General features: G+C 44.6%; 1 protein-coding gene across 2 annotated transcripts in view; it reads right to left on the reverse strand.

The window, feature by feature from the left end:
• The window catches only part of SLC24A2 (solute carrier family 24 member 2), a 235,566-nt gene that overhangs the window by 36,022 nt on the left and 179,096 nt on the right, over nucleotides 1–20,448 (reverse strand). For both annotated transcript variants that reach the window (XM_068552948.1, XM_068552947.1), the window contains 2 exons: nucleotides 6,568–6,666; nucleotides 3,589–3,707 (listed from right to left, as the gene is read on the reverse strand). In XM_068552948.1, coding sequence (XP_068409049.1) covers nucleotides 3,589–3,707; nucleotides 6,568–6,666 — 218 coding nt within the window. The remainder of the gene's footprint in view (nucleotides 1–3,588; nucleotides 3,708–6,567; nucleotides 6,667–20,448) is intronic.

Here is a 20,448-nt window from a genome sequence, read left to right on the forward strand (position 1 = left end):
CAGCGCAGCCCCTTGGATCGTTTACAAGTGCAAAGCACATCTGGGAACCTCTGATAGCTTGTTGCTGCCCTAGAATGAAGTCAACTCCTGTATCATGGTCTACAAGGCAGGCCAGCTCCACTCGGCCCTCCTGTCAGACCTCACTGCCACCATCATCCCTCCCTCCGCTCCCCACTCTCCAGCCACAGTGACTTTTCTGTTCCTCAAACAAGCCGAGCTCATCTCTGCCTCTGTGGGTGCTGTTCCCTTGACTGACCTGTTCTTAAAGTTCAGCATCCGTTCAAATGCCGCTTCCTTAGTGAAGTTTTCCCTCACCTTCCAACCTAAAGGGGCCCCTCCACTCTTGCCCTCCACTGAGTCACCAGGCTTTATTTTCTTCATGGTCCTATGGCTGTCTATAATTATACCTTGGTTTACATTTGCAGGCTCTCTGCTCTGCTAGGATGGGTGGGCATCTCCGGTGCTCAGCACATTGCTTGACACACATTAGATGAACACCGAAAATTTTCTGATTCAACAATGGAAGAATTTCAGCCCAATTTACTTTTCCTAGTGGATTTCTCCTCACTCCTCACCTTATATTTCAGTCTTCAGTTCCCCTGGCTTTCTCAACCAATCACTACACAGGAATCTCCCTCCTAAGCGAACATGTTGTCATCTTGGTCATCTCCTCCTTCTTTGAGCGACAAACTCCTACTTAACCATCAATACCCAGCTCAAATGTTACCTCTTCCCTGAAGTTTTTACACTTTCTCTTGCCAGGGTCAATTTCTTCCTCTGGCAGGCTCCCAGAGCACTTTGTATAGACCTCCCTGATCACACTGGGCCATAATGATTTCCCTACCACAGATGTTTTTTTATTTACTTATCATACCCTGAATACTCTCAAATTTATATATATATATATATATATATATATGTTTCATTTTCATTTTATCTACAATAAGCATTTTACCTATAGGGAAAGGACACTTTGGATGCTCTTTATATAGTAGGTATGAACACATAATAATATAAATAGCATCATTTAGCTCCGTGCTATGTGCTTTATGTATATTATCTCACTTAACTCTCCTAATATCCCTAATGAGGCAGGTACTATAGTTATCTGTACTTTGCAGATAAGGAAACTAAAGCGAGGTTGGGTAACTCGCTCCTGGTGGATCTGGAATTCACTGTCAGGCTGTCCTGCAGGCAGCTGGTGGCCTGCCTCTTTGAAGGTCTGTGTGCCCTTGAGCTCTCAGTGTATCAGGATGGTGCCCAAATCTGCCCTCTTACCCTGCGTGAGACCCGGGGACACAGCTCTGCTCAGAGAGGGGTCAGCTGGGACTCTGTCACTCCCCTGCAGCAAGGTGCCCCGTGTGTGGGGGGCACAGATGTCCCTCTGCCAGCCAGATGGAGAGGCACGATGATGAGGCTGCCCTCTGCACACCTGTGACTGTGCCATCCCCAAGGGCAGCCAGGTATCCTTGGGGCCTGCTTCCTGCTGCCACATGCTGCTTATCCATGTGGCCATAAGCTGCTCCGCCAGCTCACCCTTGAGCTAATACGAAGGGACCGCAGGGCTCTGGGCAGGAGGATGGGAGCCTAGAAGGCAGAGGAGACAGGGCAGAAGGAGCTGCCATTTCTCTATCTTTTCCTTTAGCCATTTCCCCCCCTCCACCCCAGCTTTACTGAGGTATAATCGACAAATAAAAATTTTATCTATTTAAGGTATACAACATGATGATTTGATATACGTATACCTTGTGAAAAGCACAGCAAAGGAAACAACAAATGAAAAGGCAACCTATGGAATGGGAGGAAATATTTGCAAATCATATACCTGATAAGGAGTTAATATCCAAAATATATAAGGAACTCAAACAACTCAATAGCAAACAATGAATAACCTGATGGAAAAATGGGCAAAGGGACTTCCCTAGTGGTCCAGTGGTTAAGAATCTGCTTTCCAATGCAGGGGACACGGGTTGGATCCCTGGTCAGGGAAGTGAGATCCCACATGCCGCGGGGCAACTAAGCCCGTGCACCACAACTAGAGAGCCCATGCGCCACAACTAGAGAGCCCACGTGCCACAACGAAGATCCCTCGTGCCACTACTAAGACCTGATGCAGCCCAATAAATACATAAACAAATAAATAAATATTTTTTAAAAAAAGGGCAAAGGACCTGAACAGATATTTTTCCAAACAAGATGTACAAATGGCCAACAGGTACATGAAAAGGTGCTTGACATCTTTACCCTTTCCTTTAAACAAAGAAACTTTCCTTGCACCTTTCTTCAGGGAATAAAGGCAACAGGTAACAATGAGCAAGTGTTTGTCTAAGACGTACAGACTTCCTCTGTTGCAGAGTGTATCCCGGTGTAAAGGAGAAGAGAGTGCTGGAATGGATTTGCTGTAGTCTGGCTTCATTTTCAGCTCATCAGGAAAATTCTGCCTAGAGAAGTGGGTCACAAACTGGAGGGGAATGCTACTCAAAGTGTGGTTCTCGTACCAGCAGCATCAGAATCACCTTGGAGCTCAGGAGAATTGCAGACTCTGGGCCCTACTCCAGACCTGACAAATCAGACCCTGAATTGTAACACGATCCCCCAGGAAATTCCTAAGCACATTAAAGTTTGAGAAACACTGACCCAGGGTGACTGATTAAAATGTGAGTTTAGGGCTCTATGCCTTAGAAATTCTGATTCACTTGAGGAGGGTGAGATCCAGAAATCTAACAGGCACCACCTACTTTTTGTTTCTGCCTACTTTTTTGAGTAACTGTGGTCTAGAGGCAGTGCTGCTTGGTGGAAATAGTACAGACACTATATTTAGACAGTCTTGAGATCAAATCTCATTTCTAATAGCTACAAACTAAGTAATCCTGAATAACTACTTCATCCTGTTAAGCTTTAGCTTCCTCAGCTATAAAATGGAGATATTAAATGTCTATACCTTCAGCTGGATGGTTTAAAGCACCTAGCACCAAAGTTGTGGCACACAGTACGTATAAATGTTAAATATTATAGCCATTAGATCAAACAGCTATCTAATGGTTGCAACACTGAATGGTGGACTGGGCCAGAGTACTGATTAATTTCAACTGCAGGGACAGGGAAGGCCAAAGGGGGCTAACCAAGGTGTGATGGCTGTGGTTTCTCTGTTACTTAATCTTGGCCCTAAAGACAGAGAAAGGATTAGACTGCAGCAGTGATCAAACTTTATCATCTACTAAGAATCACCAGGGAAGGGAGTTAAAAATGCTGATTCCTGGGTGCTGCCTCTCAGATTCTGTTTCATCGGGTCTGGGATATGGCCTAGGGATCTGCATTTTTATCCCCAGGAGATTTGATGCATGAGTCCTCCAGTCTCACCCTGAGAAACAGTGGCTTAGAGAATATGTGCACTTATTGGATAAAGGAAGAGGCTGACGCATGTGGTGCCCTGGCTGGTACTGGGAAATATACACAAGGATGGATGACTCCACCTGGTGTCCACCCAGCTGGGAGCTGGGGCCTCCAAGGAGAACGTTAAGTCCGTGCTGCTGTGCTAGAATATCGACACGAACAGCGGCCTGGAAGAGCAATGGAAAAGAGGCATACCTGGGCTTCCGCAGCTTCAATGCTGTGGGAGAGATTTCCATTTTGTACAGGTTCCGAAGCGTCACTGGATGGTGTCATCTCCACTTCTGTGCTGGTGCTGTTTGGGAGCTCGATTTTTTCTGTGACATAAATTAGACACATACAAAGAAAGCAAATGGAGTCAAGTAGGTGTAAGAGCCATATAGAGAAGAACACCCTATACTGGGCCAAGGGAGAAGGTAGTGGTCTCTGAGGGGTGATAAGGTCCAGGGCTGAGGTTGTGTCAGATGGCAAAGGATTTCTACCCTTCTCCCCCATGCCTTTTTGTGTACTCAGCCCTCCTCCTCTCTTTAATAGCTCTCTGGCATCCCCTCTGGCCTGATGTCTGACCTTGAGTGCCCTATCAACTCCCAGGGTATGCATTCTCTAGACTAGGCAAACTGACCAACTTGCCATTCAAGAACATGAGCATGGGCATTTTTATACCAAAAGCCAATCTACACACTAACTGTTTATACCCAGGGCCACATCTCTCAGATATTTTTTATAGCAGAATCTTTTCTTTTGTATCACATTCCAGAAAGGATATTTATTAGCTATGGCCTCAGAAGACTTCGGTCCTAGGCTCTGCTCTGCCCTCATCGGGCTGTCACCTCGGGCAAGTCCTCTTCTTCCTCTGGGCTTTAGGAACCTTATCTAAGAGATTAGGGGAATCAACTGGGTGACCTCCAAGGCCCATTGCTTCCAGCTCTAATTCCCTCAGGCTCAGTGAGTAGACAACTCTGCCAGCGTGTAGGTGCCATGCGTAGGGCAAACCTGGGAACCCGGCCTTCTTGAAATGCCTGGAGAATGCTACTTAGAACATTCCACACCTGGGCATCCTATTGCAGGCCAGGCAAGAGCGGGGGGCTGAACAAGTAATCGTTCCTGAATGAGAGGTGACATTTGGCTAGAGTGACTCCCGGGCAATGGTTGAGCACTGGGACTCGTGGACACCGGGCATCTCAGACAGGCCTGGGTTCACACTCTGATTCTGCTACTTGTGCTGTGGGGCCTTTAGCAAGTGACTTAACTCCTCTGAGATTCAGCTTCCTCATCTGTAAAATCGGGGTGATGATGATAATAGAACCACCACTGCTGCTATGACCAACAACAACAATACAATCAAAGGGTACGCTGATAAAGATTACATAAGAAAACGCATCCAAAGCTCTCAGCACAGTGCCTGGTACAGAGCGAGCAAACAAGAAATAGAAACTATTGGGATCCTCATTATAGCACCTGCCTTGCACTAGAAGATTTTTTTTCAGGGCTCAGAGGAACACCGGCAGGTGATCAGTGATAGGCACCACTGAGGTTTTTTTGCCATGCTTTCAGTGACAGGGAAATAAAAACGGTTCCTAGGCCCTCTGGCTGTGCTGGGTCAAGTGTTGGATTTCAGGAGAAAATGAAGCTGTGTGGTTCAGTGTCAGGGTTGCCAGGAATACTGGAATGCTCATCAGTATCAGATATGGGCAGTCTCAGGCTGCTCATAGAGTATCAGAGTATTTCTAGCAACTTCAGAAAAACTAAATATTTTTATCACTGGTAAACTCTCACTGGAAAATAATTTGAGAGTTACATAAAAATTGTTGGGTTTGAAGGTGCCAAATTTTGGAAGTCACAGGGAAACATTTATGTTTATGTATTTAGTTGTGGAATACAGAGGCATAGATATATTTAAATATAGAAAGCCACTGAAACTCAAACTTATTTTATCTTTCCATGTTTTCAGTCATGATGACGTTATCTTAATGATGTTCTGCTGTGTGTGACTGTGTCTGTTTTTCCTGGTATACTTGGTTTAGTTATTTAAACTAAAAAGTACTAAGTACCTTGGGAAATATTAAAATTGTGTTTAGGGTGTCTCTTGGCTGAAGTGATACAACTTTAGGATTGGCCTTCAATGGCCAGACAACACAGGAGGCTGGGTCCCAAAGTGGAGTTAAGATGTCCAAGAACAGACATGAACAGATGAGAAGAAGCAACCTCCCAGGCGTGACAGTTAGCATTTTAGCTTATTTCCTTTAAGTTTTTCTTTTCATACCCAGTAGAATCTTGACTGTTTCTTGGCCAAATAGTTTCCCTGAGCTAGAAGTCAGGGTAACAGGAGAGACAGAAACTCTTCTAAGGAATGTCATATATTTCGAGTGCAACACTGTTGAATTTTGTCTGCAGATAATTTTAGTTTCTTGCAATAGTATTGTGTATCGCATAGTTCCAGATTAGGGTAAATTTAGTCTGAATTTAGAATTAAAGAGCTACAAGAGAGTCACAGACTGGAGATGAGGAACATTACATTCCAAGTTAAAATGAGATGCCTGAATGTCATGATCTGGTCACACAGGAACTCAGAAAAGGTCAACCACAAGAGATCCGGGTGAGTACTGTTGAATTCTTAGGAAAGGAGAGGCAGGGTCATCCTGTAGGAACCCTGCCACTCAGTTCAGGAGTGACCAAGTGAACAATCGGGTAATTTACTGGGGGTGCTGCAGGCATTGTCACAGGTATAAAATCTGGCTACCAGGCAAGAATTTCAGAAGGGGTACTCTCACCTTTTGTTAAGCATTAAATGACAGGTCTATATGACCTCTTTATGTGCAATCCCTGAAATGAAGTGACTTTCTACTCTTCAGTGGAGATGCCTGGCTAGGAGCTGGTGTAACTTTGCTTATTTTTAAATTTTTATTTATTTAACATTTTTATTTATTTATTTTATATGGTTCCTCAGAGAATCATTTCACTCTTTTTAAAGTTCCCCTGGGGGTAGGTGATATATTGTGTCTATTCATGCCCTGTACCCACGAGGGGGAAGTGGGACTCTTCCTGACCCCCAGGAAAGGGCTGAGTTGCAGGGTTCTGTGTCTGCACTGAGTTGGGGTGTCCACACTGGGTCCTGTCTCTCTGCCCCCCTCCACGTACTTCAGGAAAGGCACGGGATGGAAGCCTCCCCGGACTCACCCACGTGATTAGCAGCCCCATTCTGCCTCTCGTTCTCATCCACCTGACATTTTTTCTTGGCGATCTTGTGGAGAATTGAAGCCTTTTCTCTGAATCTTCCTGAAGCAAGAGAAAGTAATGGAAAGGAGACAGGGTGAGAAAGAAGATAAAGAGAGAGGCTCGTGGCAAATGGCGAAGCGCTGGTGAAGCAGGCACGTGGCTTCCTCAGCTATGGGGCCGGTCAACAGCAACCCCTCCTTTCTGCCCAGCCCAAAGGCCCTATGACCTGCAAGAAGGGTACTTTCTTACCTTGTGATTCTTCAGCCCAATTCTCTCTCTGAGAATCTCAAGCTGCCGGATCACAGATGAAAGGTGACCTCTTCCCTCCCTCCCACTTGCTTACAAAAAACGAAAGCACCAATCATCACCAAAACTCCCTCTACTGCTGAAGTCCGAAACAGGTCTAGAGAAACAGAACTGCTCTGGAGGCATAGCCGTGTGTCTGGAATTATATGCTCATCCCAGAATTGGCTTTTGACCATGGAAAGCCAAGCCCAGGGGTCCTTTGATTTGACTTTGGTTTTCAAACATTTATCTTAATTAACACTGCAATTTCTACAGGAGTTGGGATGCATCACAGCTTTTCGAATTAGCTGAGTCAGCTGCAATTAAAGCATCAGGGAGGCAACTGATTCCAGTTAGGGATTTAGGGTAAAGGATGAGCAACTAAGCACAGCAAGTAATGTCTGTTGGTGAAGAGACGCTTAGGGAAAGTTGCTGGAAAAAATACCATTTTCAAAGTAATCATTTTAAACAGCTGTACCACAAAAGTAATGCTTCATTTCTTCTCCATTACTGACATAATTAATGGGTAAATGCATGCAACAAGCACAGAAAAAAAGCATGCAAAAGTGTAGAGATTACTTTATGTGAAACATAGCGCATTTTTCTTTCTCTTTTAATCCTTGATTTTTTTCCCCCTGGGAACGTTCAAGGTACAAAGGAGACTTATTTTAAACTGACTGATTATTGCCTAGATTCAGATATGATGAGTCCCTGAAAATATCACAACTCCTAATTTTCCCACTAGGCATTGGGGGTTGGCTGGGTTCTCTAGCAGCATATTAGCAGAGGAGCTCATTCTACTTTTCTAGTTAGACCAAAACCAAACCAAATCAAACCCCAAAATGTTTCTCTTGGAGAGCCTGTCCTCCTAGGATGGGGCATGGCAGGTTGGCATCTGCACCCCACCCCTCCTTGTGAATGGAAATCCTGGGGAGTGGTCACAGAGGTGACTTGTGTGCCTGGCTGGGGACGACAGAAGCTGTAAACTAGAGTGGGACCAGTTGACTTCAATGGTGAAAATGATGGGGGACAGAGCCCCTTCTGCTCACAAGCTCCATTAGCCTTAAATCTAGATGCCTGCTATCATAAAGGTAGCCTCTAGCAGGTAAGTACCTTAGTGTAGGTAATGAATGTGCCCTGCTGGGCACACCCTCCAAGGAAGCAGGAAGAGGAACATTACGCAGAGAAAAGTGGGTCGGTATGTGGCTTGGGCTTCATAAGGAATGAGAAGGAAGGACTAGGAGATGGGCATGATGTCCATCCTTGGGGGATGTCGAAGGTCAGCATTAGGTTCCCCACGCTGGAAGGTAATTTGAATTTGGCTGTTTCTATTTAATCTCCAAGGAAAACTCGGGGAAGAAAAGAGGAAAGGAAAGAAGTCTGGGGACTAGGAGAAGGAGGAGGTAAAAGGGAATCAGGAAAAAAAAAAAAAAAAAGAAAACGGAGAGAAAAAGAAGGAATTCAAGAAGGAGGAAAGAGGCAGGGAGCTGGGATTGTCTGGAGGTTGCCAGGCAGCATGGATGCAAGACACGTCCCTGGCTGCCAAATCTAGTCTTATTTGGGGAGTAGGTGGATAATGCAGAGTGATTCTCAGCATTTGGCAGCCTGAAGCCTAAAGAGGGGTACTTCTTGTGGAAGACGACCCTAAGAAGACCTCAAATCATCTGCTGAAAAGGCAAGAAGAGGAAAAGGGAGGTTCTAAAACTTTATAGAAGGTGATGATTCTAGTAATAATGCCACCCTGTGGATTTGGGGTCTGTCTTTGAACTTAGAACATTCTGCAGCTCTGTGATCAACAATCGCTATTTAAAAATTATATGTAAAATAATAATAAAGCAAGAGAGCAATCAGAAGAGGAAACAAATAAGCCTGGGGAAATAAAACCTGAAGTAATCCAATCCAAGTAATGCCCAAAAGTCATGAAACACGGCAGAGAAAAATATTTGATAGAAACCAGTTAATCACATGTTGTGTGTGATTCCAAGGATCTTTTCAGAGCTCAGATGAACGCCAGAGAGAAATGGTAACAAAAGGGGCCCCAAAGCATGGAAGGGTTTGGCCACTCCCTCTGCCAGGAAACATCTTTCATAACAGTGTTGGCCACTGTCACTCGTGGGCTCGTTTCCCCAAATTCTCTAAAGGAAGAGTGGGAGGACAGGGCAGGGAAATGATTCTAGAATTGGGATTTCATAGGTTCTCAAACATTTTCACAGACCAGCAAGGGTTTTCTAGACTGTGTGTGTCACCCGTTTTCCCACTGCAGGAGCACCTCAGATTTTCTGTGCTATGGAAAAATGGGAGGGATAGACCTTACTTGTTTTCTCTTGGGGTTCAGCCCTTGGGCAGCAAGGCCAAGCTGCAGAGGCCGCCTGGAGAGCAGCTTTTGTCCACCCACCCCTTCAACTTCTTTAATACAACTTCTGCCCCAATTTGCAGGACCTGGCAGCCATTCTGCCTTGTGAGTGCTGACAATGGCTGCTCCAAGGCCTAAAAGGATTTTCAGAGATGAGTTTCTAGAAAAGCAGCACACAGAAAAGGTGAAGGAAAGGGGAAGGCCCACCTTTAGAATTTGGCACACAGGGGAATTCCTTGCGGTGGTGGGGCAGAGCCTCGCCAGCAAGGGATCTTCATCCCAGTTCAGTGGACACCCCTGGGATCACCACAGGGCACCTTTTGGGAAAAAGCTGTGAGGATCATGCCGACAGGACAAGAGTGGGCACAGAACATGTGATTCTCAAAGGGACCCTCTGTGTTTGGGGGTAGGAAGACCTGGCACCTTCCGGACCTGCTCAGCCTGAAGCCACAAGCTGGGAGAACACCTCGCAGGGTGCGTGTGTGTTGGGGACAGCACAGTATTGTGGTCAAAAGGATGTGATTTCGAGGCAGCTAGGCCTGGGTTTAAGCCCCGCCTCTCTCACTGGCTCTGCTGGCTGAGAACTGGTAAATACATGAATATTTCTGAGCTTCAGTTTTCCCACCTGTTGAATAGGGATGTTAACGACTGACTCCTGAGCTAAATGCAAGGCTTAAGTGAGAAGATAATGTGTAAAGGACTGAGCACAGCACCTGGCATTAGCAGAACTCTGTAAATAAGAGGAAAAAGAAAAACAAACCAACAGACAGCCCAGGGGCAAGGGTGACATGGCCCTGATTGCTTTAGAGCAGCTGTCCCCAACCCTTCTGGCACCAGGGACCGGTTTCGTGGAAGACAATTTTTCCACGGACAGGGGCGGGCGGCGGTGGGATGGCTCAGGCGGTAATGAGAGTGATGGGGAGAGGCAGAGGAAGCTCTGCTCACCTCCTGCTGTGCGGCCCGGGGGTGGGGGACCCCTGCTTTAGAGGAATCGTTGGCATCGTCTCTTCTCTCAATCCACACAGGCGGGACTGGAGCATTAGCTGCATCTGACCTGACAGTGTAAGCGTCGGGGGCCTTGTCGGATTGGTGTTTAGTTTTCAGTGAGTCCTCCAAAGTCAGTTCCAAAACCAATTAGGAGAAGGATCACTTTATACTTTCCCGAAATTAAGAAGGTCAAGGTGAGGGAGCTGGCCCTCTGTGTTTTAGATACCTTTGTGATCTTAAAATGAAAAGATAGTGATCAGCTTACTCCCATTACCTGTGAGGACAGAGTACAGGGAAGGACTATTGGTGTTGCACAGTGGATTCGGGGTGGCTCAAAACAGCTTCCTGATGCACAGGGGCTTTACCTCCTCTGTGTCTCAGGCTCAGAATTTTAAAATGGGGATAATAAATAGAACACCCAGCTCATACAGTTGCTGGAAGACTTAATGGTTTGATACACAGCAGGTGTTTAGATGGCCCTGACATACAGTAAATTACTCAGAAAGGGTTGTTATTATTATGGAAGTGAATGCAGGACCTTCACCCCATAAATTACTGAAAATAAAAAGCTTGATATTTAAAAATAGAATGGAAGCTTAGCAGCCTCCGGTGCAAGAGACCTTGGCAGTAAAGGCACTGCTTCCATAGACTATTTTAGGCATGGATTCCACGTTGGCATAAGGGTTGACATGGACAGATCTAAGAAAAAACTGTAGCTCTGTGCCTGGTGACAAAGAAGACATTTTTGAGCACTTTAAGGTGAGAGAGGGAGTGATTTTTAACATTTTTTAAGGCAACTTTAAAAAATATACTCTGCTGCAGTGTGAACCCTTAAAGTGTTGTATGTTTATACAGCGACAGATTATTTGTATACTTAAAATCGCAGAAATAGCAAATTCCGCTCAAATCATGAGGCACCTAGTACGTCAAAACCTAGTACACAATTTTAATATAGTTTAGCTTGCTCTGAAATTTGCAGAAGAATACCAGCTGAGTGTCCTCAGGGGAGTGTGTGTTGAGGGGGTGCGGTAGGGAAGTGTGGGAGAAGATCAGAGCAGAAAGGCCTATTATGAATAAGAACAAATTTTGGAAGAACAAAATTTGAGGAATCAAACTCCTCAACCAATCTCTCTGCCATAAAACAGAAGCTCTAAGCCGCTTTGCAAAATAACCTTTGGAGGTTCTGTTTACTCAAAGAAAAAGCGTTTTGCTTCTGTTTCTGATGTTAATTAATGAAAACAGCCCCTGGAAATTCCTTCACATCTTTCCCACCAAGTAATCAGCAGCTCTGGACAGGAACCCTTTGGGCTGGAGGTGAGATTCCCTCCCGGCTGCCATAGAACAACCTGAGCACCAGAAACACAGAAGAGATAGGACCAAAGAGATTTATAGATGTAAAGGGAGTGGCCACACACACCTCAGTGAACAGACCTTGGTTTGGGAGAAGAAAAGGGAAAATGAAACAGGAGGGAAAACTTAGTGTTTTAGAAACTATTTTTGTGTTTTCAGTTCTGCCTTTCCTGTCTCCGTCATTGAAGTTTATGGCTTGGCTGGTAGCTTAAAAAGTAAAAGGGCACTGAACTTTCTTCCTGTTTATCCCCTGTCTTTTTGTCTGGAAGCAGAGACTCAGGTCAGGCAGCCAGGCCATCGTCACTCTGAGAAGGCATGCAATGGAACTGACGTGGCAAAGAGCAAACACTGACCTTGGGGTCGTCGTGGGTTCCTCTCCTCTCACATCCCACGTGTTATCCACCAGCAAATCTGGGGTCTCTACTTTCAGAATATTTCATAATCTGACCACTTTTCCCTCCCCACCCCCTGGGTCGAGCAACAATCCTGCTGGCCTCCTGGCCAGTCTCCCTTCCACCTTTACCTCTCTGTCCCCCCCAGGCTGGTCTCAGTGATCAGATTGCGCCACTCACTCCTCTGTGCAAAATCCTGCAGTGGCTCCTGAGGTCAAAGTGAAAGCCAAAGTCTTCCCAATGACCTGGAAAATTCTGTCCAGTGAAGCTCACCTCGACCCCCTCCCTCGGCCCCTCCCCCTCTCCTAGCTTACTCTGCTCAAGCACTCTGGCCTCCCCGCTGTTCTGGAAAACACTGTGCACTCTCCCACCTCAGCGCCATGGCCTTTGCTGGTCCCTCTACCTGGAATGTTCTCCCAGGGATCCACGGGCTTCACTCTCTCAACTCCTTCAAGTACTCGTTCAAATGTCACCTCATCAAGGCTGCTCTGAGCAGCCTATTTAAATTTGCAGCTTTTCTTTCCAGCATTTCTCATCCCCAGCTTATTTTCTCTCAAGTGTTTTTCACCATCTAATTTACTGTATCATTATTGCTATTGATTATCTGCTGCTTCCCATTAGCAGTCAAGCTCCACGAGGGTAGGGATTTTCATTGGTTTTGCTCGCTGCCGTATCCCCAGCGCCCAGCGGGGCTCAATCAATCCTTGTGTTTGTGGTTTCCTGGCAAGTTGATGAGTTTCGTACATGCTTCTTGTTGGCTAATGACCCAAAGTAAATCCTTTCAAGTCCACCCAAGCCCAAGGCCCCAGTAGGGCTGAGGGTTCATACGTAGAGCCCCAGGAACTGTCCGAAGGTAAAGAGGTGAAATGGGCTGGACCAGGTGTTTATGCACCAGAGATGGAAGACAGAGGGGCACACCAGTCATCTCCTGCACCTCCCTCACCAGGCTGCCCAGGTGAGCCCTGGAAGGAAGAGGAGGAAGATGGAAGAGGAGGCCCGGCGGGCACAGCAGAGAGCAGAGCAGGGAAAGCTGGGCTTTGGCTCCTCCTTCTGTAGGAAGATACTCCTCATTTGTCAAGGCCTAACTGAAGGCCAGACCCGAAGCTTTTTCTCTACTGATACACACACCCATCTTCCCAAGTGAAAATCCGCCCGCCGTTCTCATGGCACTTTGTACCCGTCACAGCCCTTATTTCAGTTTGCTGCCCACCTGTCTGCTTTCCCCACCAGACGGCAGGCTTCTCAGGGGCAGAGACCTCTCTGCCATCTGCGTATCTTTGTGTCCCTCAACAAGCGTCTTAGAATCGTGCGTGGCACGTCACATGCACTCACTGAGTTACAGTGAGGCTCTCGGTATATTAGCTCCCCTGGGAAGTCAGCTTTTTTTCCAAGTCAGTACAAGTCACAATCTTCTACTCTGCAAATATTAACCAAGCCTGTGCTATGAATCAGGCAACATGTGGCAATAAGATCCAGCTGGTGGGTGCCCTTGTAGCGTTCACAGCCTGGAGACAGAGAGACGAGAAACAAGGACTTAAGATTCATGCTCTGATGGTGCGGGCCTTCTCGGGAGGGCATGGAAACTCAGAGAATAGTGAAAGTTCTAAGATACAAGACACTACCTAGCAGCTTGAAGGAATAAACTCCTCTTGCATTCCACAAGCTGTCCTCATGGGGCAGCTTATTCACCTAATAGGATCTGACCTGATTTTTTTTCTTAAAAGCAAAATATTAAAAATAATATTCTCGTCCTGCACAAAAACACCAAGAACATAGAGTTTACTTACTTATTCTTAAATCTACTTTTGCGGTACAACCTCTAAATTATTTCCTCTAATTTTTGTGAAACATCATGTAAAACCACTTATTGTAAAATTACATTGACATTAATGGAAATTAAGCTAGTATTGTAATAAAGTAGTTTGTAAAGTGTCTTTGTAAATATTTTGTGAATGGACCACATAATAAAGATGATGAACATAATTTAATTGTAGTTATAGTTATAGATATAATCATAGGACTGGTTTTTGTAATTAATGAGAATATTTACATAATTGTATCTCAAGCAGTGGCCAAACCCATCATATAATGAAATGAAGCAGGCTGATTTCCTTATTAAGGCTTTTAAAAATAATTTTCTGTAATAATGACCTTTGGAGTCACAAGTAAAGCACAGTTCTGTCTACATGTGAATTGGTTCTATATCATCTCTCCTAACGGGGTCACCTTATCATTGGAAATATGAGAGTGTCTTCCTAAATATTTTGGAAGATTTCCAATGTGTTTCAAAAGTTGGTATCTTAAAGGTTGAAATTTTGTCCTTTATCCCAATTTCCTGCCTTTTCAGGGACTCTGCCTGATCAGTCATCTTATCCTCAATCCTTCCCCTTCCCCTCAGTATATAATCATGCTTAAGTCTTTCAATGTGGCAACTTTTCTCTTGACTTCAGGTTTCCTGCGGGCGCTGCTCTCTCTTCTTGCCTTCTCTTCACGGACAAGCCTCTGGAAAGATCAGTCTGTGCTGGTGCCTCTGTGTCCTTAGGGGTCCTTTGGTCACTTCTTAACTCTGCATCTGCCATTTGTCAGCATTGCTCCACTGAACCTACCCGTGGCCACTTTTCACTTCCACTTGCCTGGATCTCTCAGTGGCATCTGATATTCCTCACTCCCCTCCTCAAAATCCTCTCTGATTTTCAAGGACGCCTGAGAGTGCTCCTTAAGTGTCACCACTCCTCAGGGGCCCCTCCTTGCTCCCTCTTCCTCACACCTCACATTCTCCCAAGGGCCCCAGTGGACCACTGCCTGGATAGCGATGATTCCCGCATTCAGATCTCTGGCCCAGATCCTCGCATCCAATGGACTTCTGAACACCTTCACTGGGAAGTCCCTCTGATGGTTAAACTCAACATGCCCCAAACTTCCATACATCATTTTCCTTCCTAGGAATCTGCTCCTCTGCTTGTATCTGTTGGTGATTTCCTCACTCCCAGTGTTTTCTAGCCACCTTAGAGGTCTCCCTCTCCCCCATATCCAATTAGCTGCCAAGTCCTTTTCAGTCTACCTTTGAACACTTTAGATCCAACCTTTCCAGCCTGGTTGTTGGTTACAGCTTCTTAATTGGTCTCCCAGCTTTTAATCACATTGCCGACCTGCCTCCTTCTAATTTACCCTTCATATGGCTTAGAGTGCTCCGCAGTTATTTTCTTGTCTTACTCCTTCTTAAGACTCTGCTTTAGGCATCTCATCTTTCAGGAAGCTTTTCCCGAGTCCCTTTCCTGGGCTGGCAAGGCACCTTGGTACTTTTCTCTATCACAGCACTGATACTGATCCTGTCATGGCAGTTATCATAGAGCCTCAGAGGTGTTTTACTGACCCTCTCTCCAACTGGCCTGTGGGCCCCTCAAGGCAGGGATGCTGCTTGTCATCTGTCCCCCCAGTACTTACTTCTTAGGCTGGTCCTCAGTAAGTGTTTATGAATATAACAACATTAACACAAACAACAAAGGGAACCTTAGTGTGTGTGTGTGTGTGTGTGAGAGAGAGAGAGAGAGAGAGAGAGAGAGAGAGAGAGAGATGCTTGGAGTTCTTGCTGTATGCAAATCTATTTGAAATTTACATTCTTTTCCAGGGGAGAGAAAGAAGGAAGATCCAGAAACACATCACAGGAAACTCACCAGACTCTCTTCCCAGTTAATGTTGTGATTAAATCTCCAAAGTCTAATAGTGTTTACAATTAATGTTTGTCTATTTTGAGACTCTCTTTAAAAAAAAAAAAGATAACCTAATCAAGTTCAGGCAAAATCGGAATTTTACAAACCAAAAAACTCGCAGCAGGTATCAGATAGCAAACTACGATGTTTCAGGCAAGGAGCCAATTCACTGACCTTAGCCGAGGCTGACACGGCTTGAGAGCTACTGTTCTTCATCATTTTGGGTCGCCTGTTTTATTATTTTAGGAACTTAATTTTCTGGACATTTCTATCTCATATACACAGATACCAATGGCTCACACCCAAACATCCTCAAAGGGGTTTGTCTGATCTCAGCTTTGGAGTTCTGAGCCAGGGAGGGGCTGCCGGATAGAAGGCTTGAACATCTTCCCCCTGCTCCCATCCCTTGCACCCTGTGGATATCTAAGAGATAAACGAATAAAGAATCACTTTACCCAGGCATGCTTCAGATCCAAGATTTGCCAGCATCCAGCCCCAATGCCACCTAAGGGGTGGAAAAGAGCTTCTCGGAGTCAGTTTGTCAAAGTCTGTATCTTGGGTATGTCTCTCTGCAAATGGGCTGTGACATTGGTGTATTCATTTGGGCAGAGTTTTGATTTGTTCACAGCACTTGGCAAATAGTAGGTGCTCAATAAATATGTGTTGAATGGTTACTCTGACTTGTATATAAAAAACAGAACATAACAAAACAGTTCTTCCTTATGATGAGCCTATATATTACCCAGTTATTTATCTTGGCATAAAGGGAAAGATTTTATTCTGTAGCAGCCACTGTTTCATGTACACCCATTCTCTCCTGTCACTTGGATTTCATGTGTCTGCAAATTGTCAGTTAACTTGGATTCTTATGTTCTATTTTTTTTGAATCCTCAACTTTACATTGTAAACTGGTGCCTGTAAATCTCATTTGAAATGTGGGTTTGCAACAGAAGTGCCGGCACCTGCCGTGGGTTCTTAACTAAATGGGACTGAAGGCTTAGTGGCCCATAAAATGAGATACTTCAGTTCATTTCAGATTTAATCAAAAGAGAAACTTACCATGCTTAATTGAACATGCCAACCTCCTGGTATAACAGATTCCCACTTTTTTTTTTAAAGAGAAAGTTTCATGGGGGCGGGAAATTATATTATTAATTTATAATAACAATATTCAAGTTTGACTGATGAAGGCGAACTTAACATTTTCAGTTCTGAAGATGTCAGAAATAGACAAAAAAAAAGCATCCATGGTTTGCCTCCTGCTGCCACTTAACACCTTCTACATATGCAATGTGGCAAAGTCTGCCTTTACTTGCCAAGTCCAATCTTTCTGCTTTTACTGCTGACAGTTTAGATCATGAAAATAAGATGCAATGAAGTTTGAAGAGCTGGATGTATTCTAATGAGAAGACTTCCTTGGTCCTGGTTTTCAGGAAGACCGTGGATTTACCCACACAGCTGGTTTGGTCTTTCTGACAGATCTGATACAGGTTACTAGCTGATTAGTTTGGTTATGCACATACACGAGGCTGCTGTCTTCCTAAGATCCAGCCCCAGGGAGAGACCTGTAAGAATACATCTCTAAAAAAGTAATGTGGTTAATAACTGATGAGTTAAATCTGTTTTTCTTTGGAGAAGGCTCAGCCTTAGCAGAGAGCATCTGTTCAGGTGCCCAGAAAAATTGTGTGGTTATGGAAAGTTGGACCGAATGAGTTAAACCATAAACCTGGAATGAATGAAACATAACATGGTGCTGGAAATGGTGTCTGTGCACAACAGAGGGTGCCCTCATTGGTAACTGGAAGGGAGAAAGTTAACCTGCAGTGTACTTCTCGGAGTTTCTATAGGGATATCAATGGTCTTGAGGCAAGAAGGCACATGCTGCGGTGGAAATTGGATGTTCTGTGTGGGAGGAATTGCCTTGTCATTGCATTTAGAAAGGACAAGGACTTCCATCAGAACTGCACCCTGGCTTTCAATCAACTTTGGTAAAAAGTCAGGTTTAGCAATGAGTAAATTAGAAGGTAGTTACATTATGAAGGCTTATCTGCTTTGGAATGAAGTCAGTTTGAATCTCTGGTCAAAGAACTTATTTAAATTTGTTGTTTAAGGCTTGCTCCTTCACTGTTACTAGGAGTGTAGATTGGTGCAATGCCATTGGAGGGCAATTTGGCACTATCATTCGAAGTCTGAAATGTGTATGTCTTCTGATCTGTCATTTCTATTTCCAGACATTTATTTTATATCTTTATTTATATCTTCTATTCAGTAGAGTTTATTATATGGGCAAAGAAGATGCTCATGTAGCACTGTAATAACTAAATGAACAAAAATGGAAATATCCTAAATCTTCATCAACAGGGGACTGATAAAACCCACCAGGGAAGAGCCAGGCAGTGGAATACTATGCACCTGCTAAAAAGGAATGAGGAAAGTAAAAAAGTGCTAATACGGAAATATCTTCAAGACATATTAATAAACCAAAGCCAGGTACAGAACAGTACATAGAAGAAAAGAGAATATGTTAAAAAACTGATAAAAGTGGTTAACTCTAAGGAATGAATGGAATCTGGGGTAAAAGGGGGACTCACTTTTATTGTCTTTCCTTATATGTTTGCTTTTAACCTCTGTGTGCATGTAATGTTTTTATAATAAAAAAGAATAGTTAAAATTAATTTGCAATTTAAAATTTCTACTGTGGTAAAAGTTTAGATTTGTAACTAAGAATATAGGATTTTTTTGGGGGGGTGGGTTGTTGTTCTTTTAAGGGTCTATTCCACAGGAACTATCTAACGGACTACTTGCTGTATTTAACCACATTAATAAAGAGTTGGGCTGTGAAATGGATCAACTAATACACAAGCCTTTTATTCCAGATGCTATGACCCAGGAACATACCTACCACAATCTTGGTGGCAGCTTAACCAAAATGCAAGATCAAGTTAATCTTAAAGGTAGACTGCAAACCAAAAATGTCTGCCGTCACACTTAATAAAGGCACCAGGACAGAATCTTGGACATGGGACTGGAAGGGGCATCAAGGTGTCCATTATCTGAACATCCTTCTGATGGAGGCTTCTTTGGCTTCTCCAGAGATGGGAGACTCACTCCTGTCTGAGACAGGCCATCCCATCTTTGGCCATGTCTGTAAGAAAGGTCCTCCTGTGCTGGACTGAACTCTCTCTCCCTGAATTAAGGAAGGCTGATCTCCTTCCTCAACCTTCCCCACTCCAAGCTGGACTCAGGGGGATTCCCCAGAGCTCCTCTCTCCTGGAAAGATAGACCCCACTTTATCACTGCGAACTGCCCATGCAATCAATCACAAGAAAGAGGCTCTAGGAAGAACTTCGAAAACATTGTTAGGTTGTTCCCGTCCCATGCTACATCCTTGTTCACTTCAGCACCATCCATCACCATCGAGATACTTATCACCAAGTGGCTCTGAAAATCCCTGGACTGACTCAACCTCCCAGCCCCGCCATCGGTAAATCTCTTATGTCTTAACCTCTTCTATGAACATTGTCTTTTTGTTCCAACTGAAACATAGCTGTTTCCTGATGGTCCCTTTTCTCCTGTGGCCTTTGAAAGTGACACTACTTGTCTCTCCAAGTGCCCACATTCCATTCCTCCTACCTTACCACTTATAGATCATTTCTCTGTCCTTCTTTGAAGCCCAGGCCAATAAACTCTACCACCTATACCCCAAACGACTTCCAAGTCATCCTTCCCTCTTTCCTGAATATATTAGAACCCAGTTCACTCTTTTTCTCTCCACCATTACTCGTGTTACCATCCATGGTAACCTTACGTGGGTGAGCCCTGCAACACTTGGCTCCTCACCGCCCTAACCTACTCGCTTCCAGCTGCCCTTTCCTCCAGCTCACCTCATCCATCCACTCCTGCAGTTAGATCTTAGACTTTGTCACTAGCAATAACTGCACCACGTCCAAACTCCTGATTGGAAATGTCTCACGTTCTGTCTATAACTCTTTTATCTTTCTATTACAAAAATTCTTTGCTCTCATTGGTCAATTCATTGATGCCATCACCTTTTTATGTCCCTCCTTTAGAACAAGTTCTTCCCTTGGCTTCTGGGATGCCATTCTCTCCTGGTCCTCTGCCCACCCCAGTCTCCTTTGCTGGGCCGTCCCCTTCTTCCCAGACCTACACTTTAGAGTCCCCAGGGCTCAGTCCCTGGCCTCCTCTTTCCTATCGATTGGCTAGGTATTCTTATCCAGTTCTGTAGCTTTAAATGATATCTATATTTTACGACTTTCAAATTTATATCTATAGCCCTGACTTCTCTCCCAAGCTCCAGACTCCAATTCCACTTTCTCCACATCTCCATTTGGATGTTCCATAGGCATCTCAAACTTAGCATGAGCTCTCAATCTTCCTCCTAGAGCTTGCTCTGGTCTCAGTCCTCCCCATCAACATACAGTTATATGAAAGTGATATTTCTCTGTTGTGGAGAGATTGCACGTTGACTATCAATATCTATTCCTTTTTCATTTCCTAATGACATAATATCTGAATTACTGGGGCTAGCAAATCACCCAGCTTAACATACTACATTTCCAAGCTTCCTTGAATTATGTGTAGGCATGTAACTGAGTTTTGGACAGATTTTACTGGGAGGGTCTAAAAGGAAGCCTCCTTAAAAAGAAGACAAAACAGCTGGGGAAAATAATTTTGGCCCTTCCTCCTTCCTGGAATACAGATGCGATGGCTGGAGCTGTAGTGGCAGCCATTTTGGACCATGAGG

The sequence above is a fragment of the Eschrichtius robustus genome, chromosome 10 (assembly GCF_028021215.1).
Source record: "Eschrichtius robustus isolate mEscRob2 chromosome 10, mEscRob2.pri, whole genome shotgun sequence".
Taxonomy (NCBI): Eukaryota; Metazoa; Chordata; class Mammalia; order Artiodactyla; family Eschrichtiidae; genus Eschrichtius; species Eschrichtius robustus.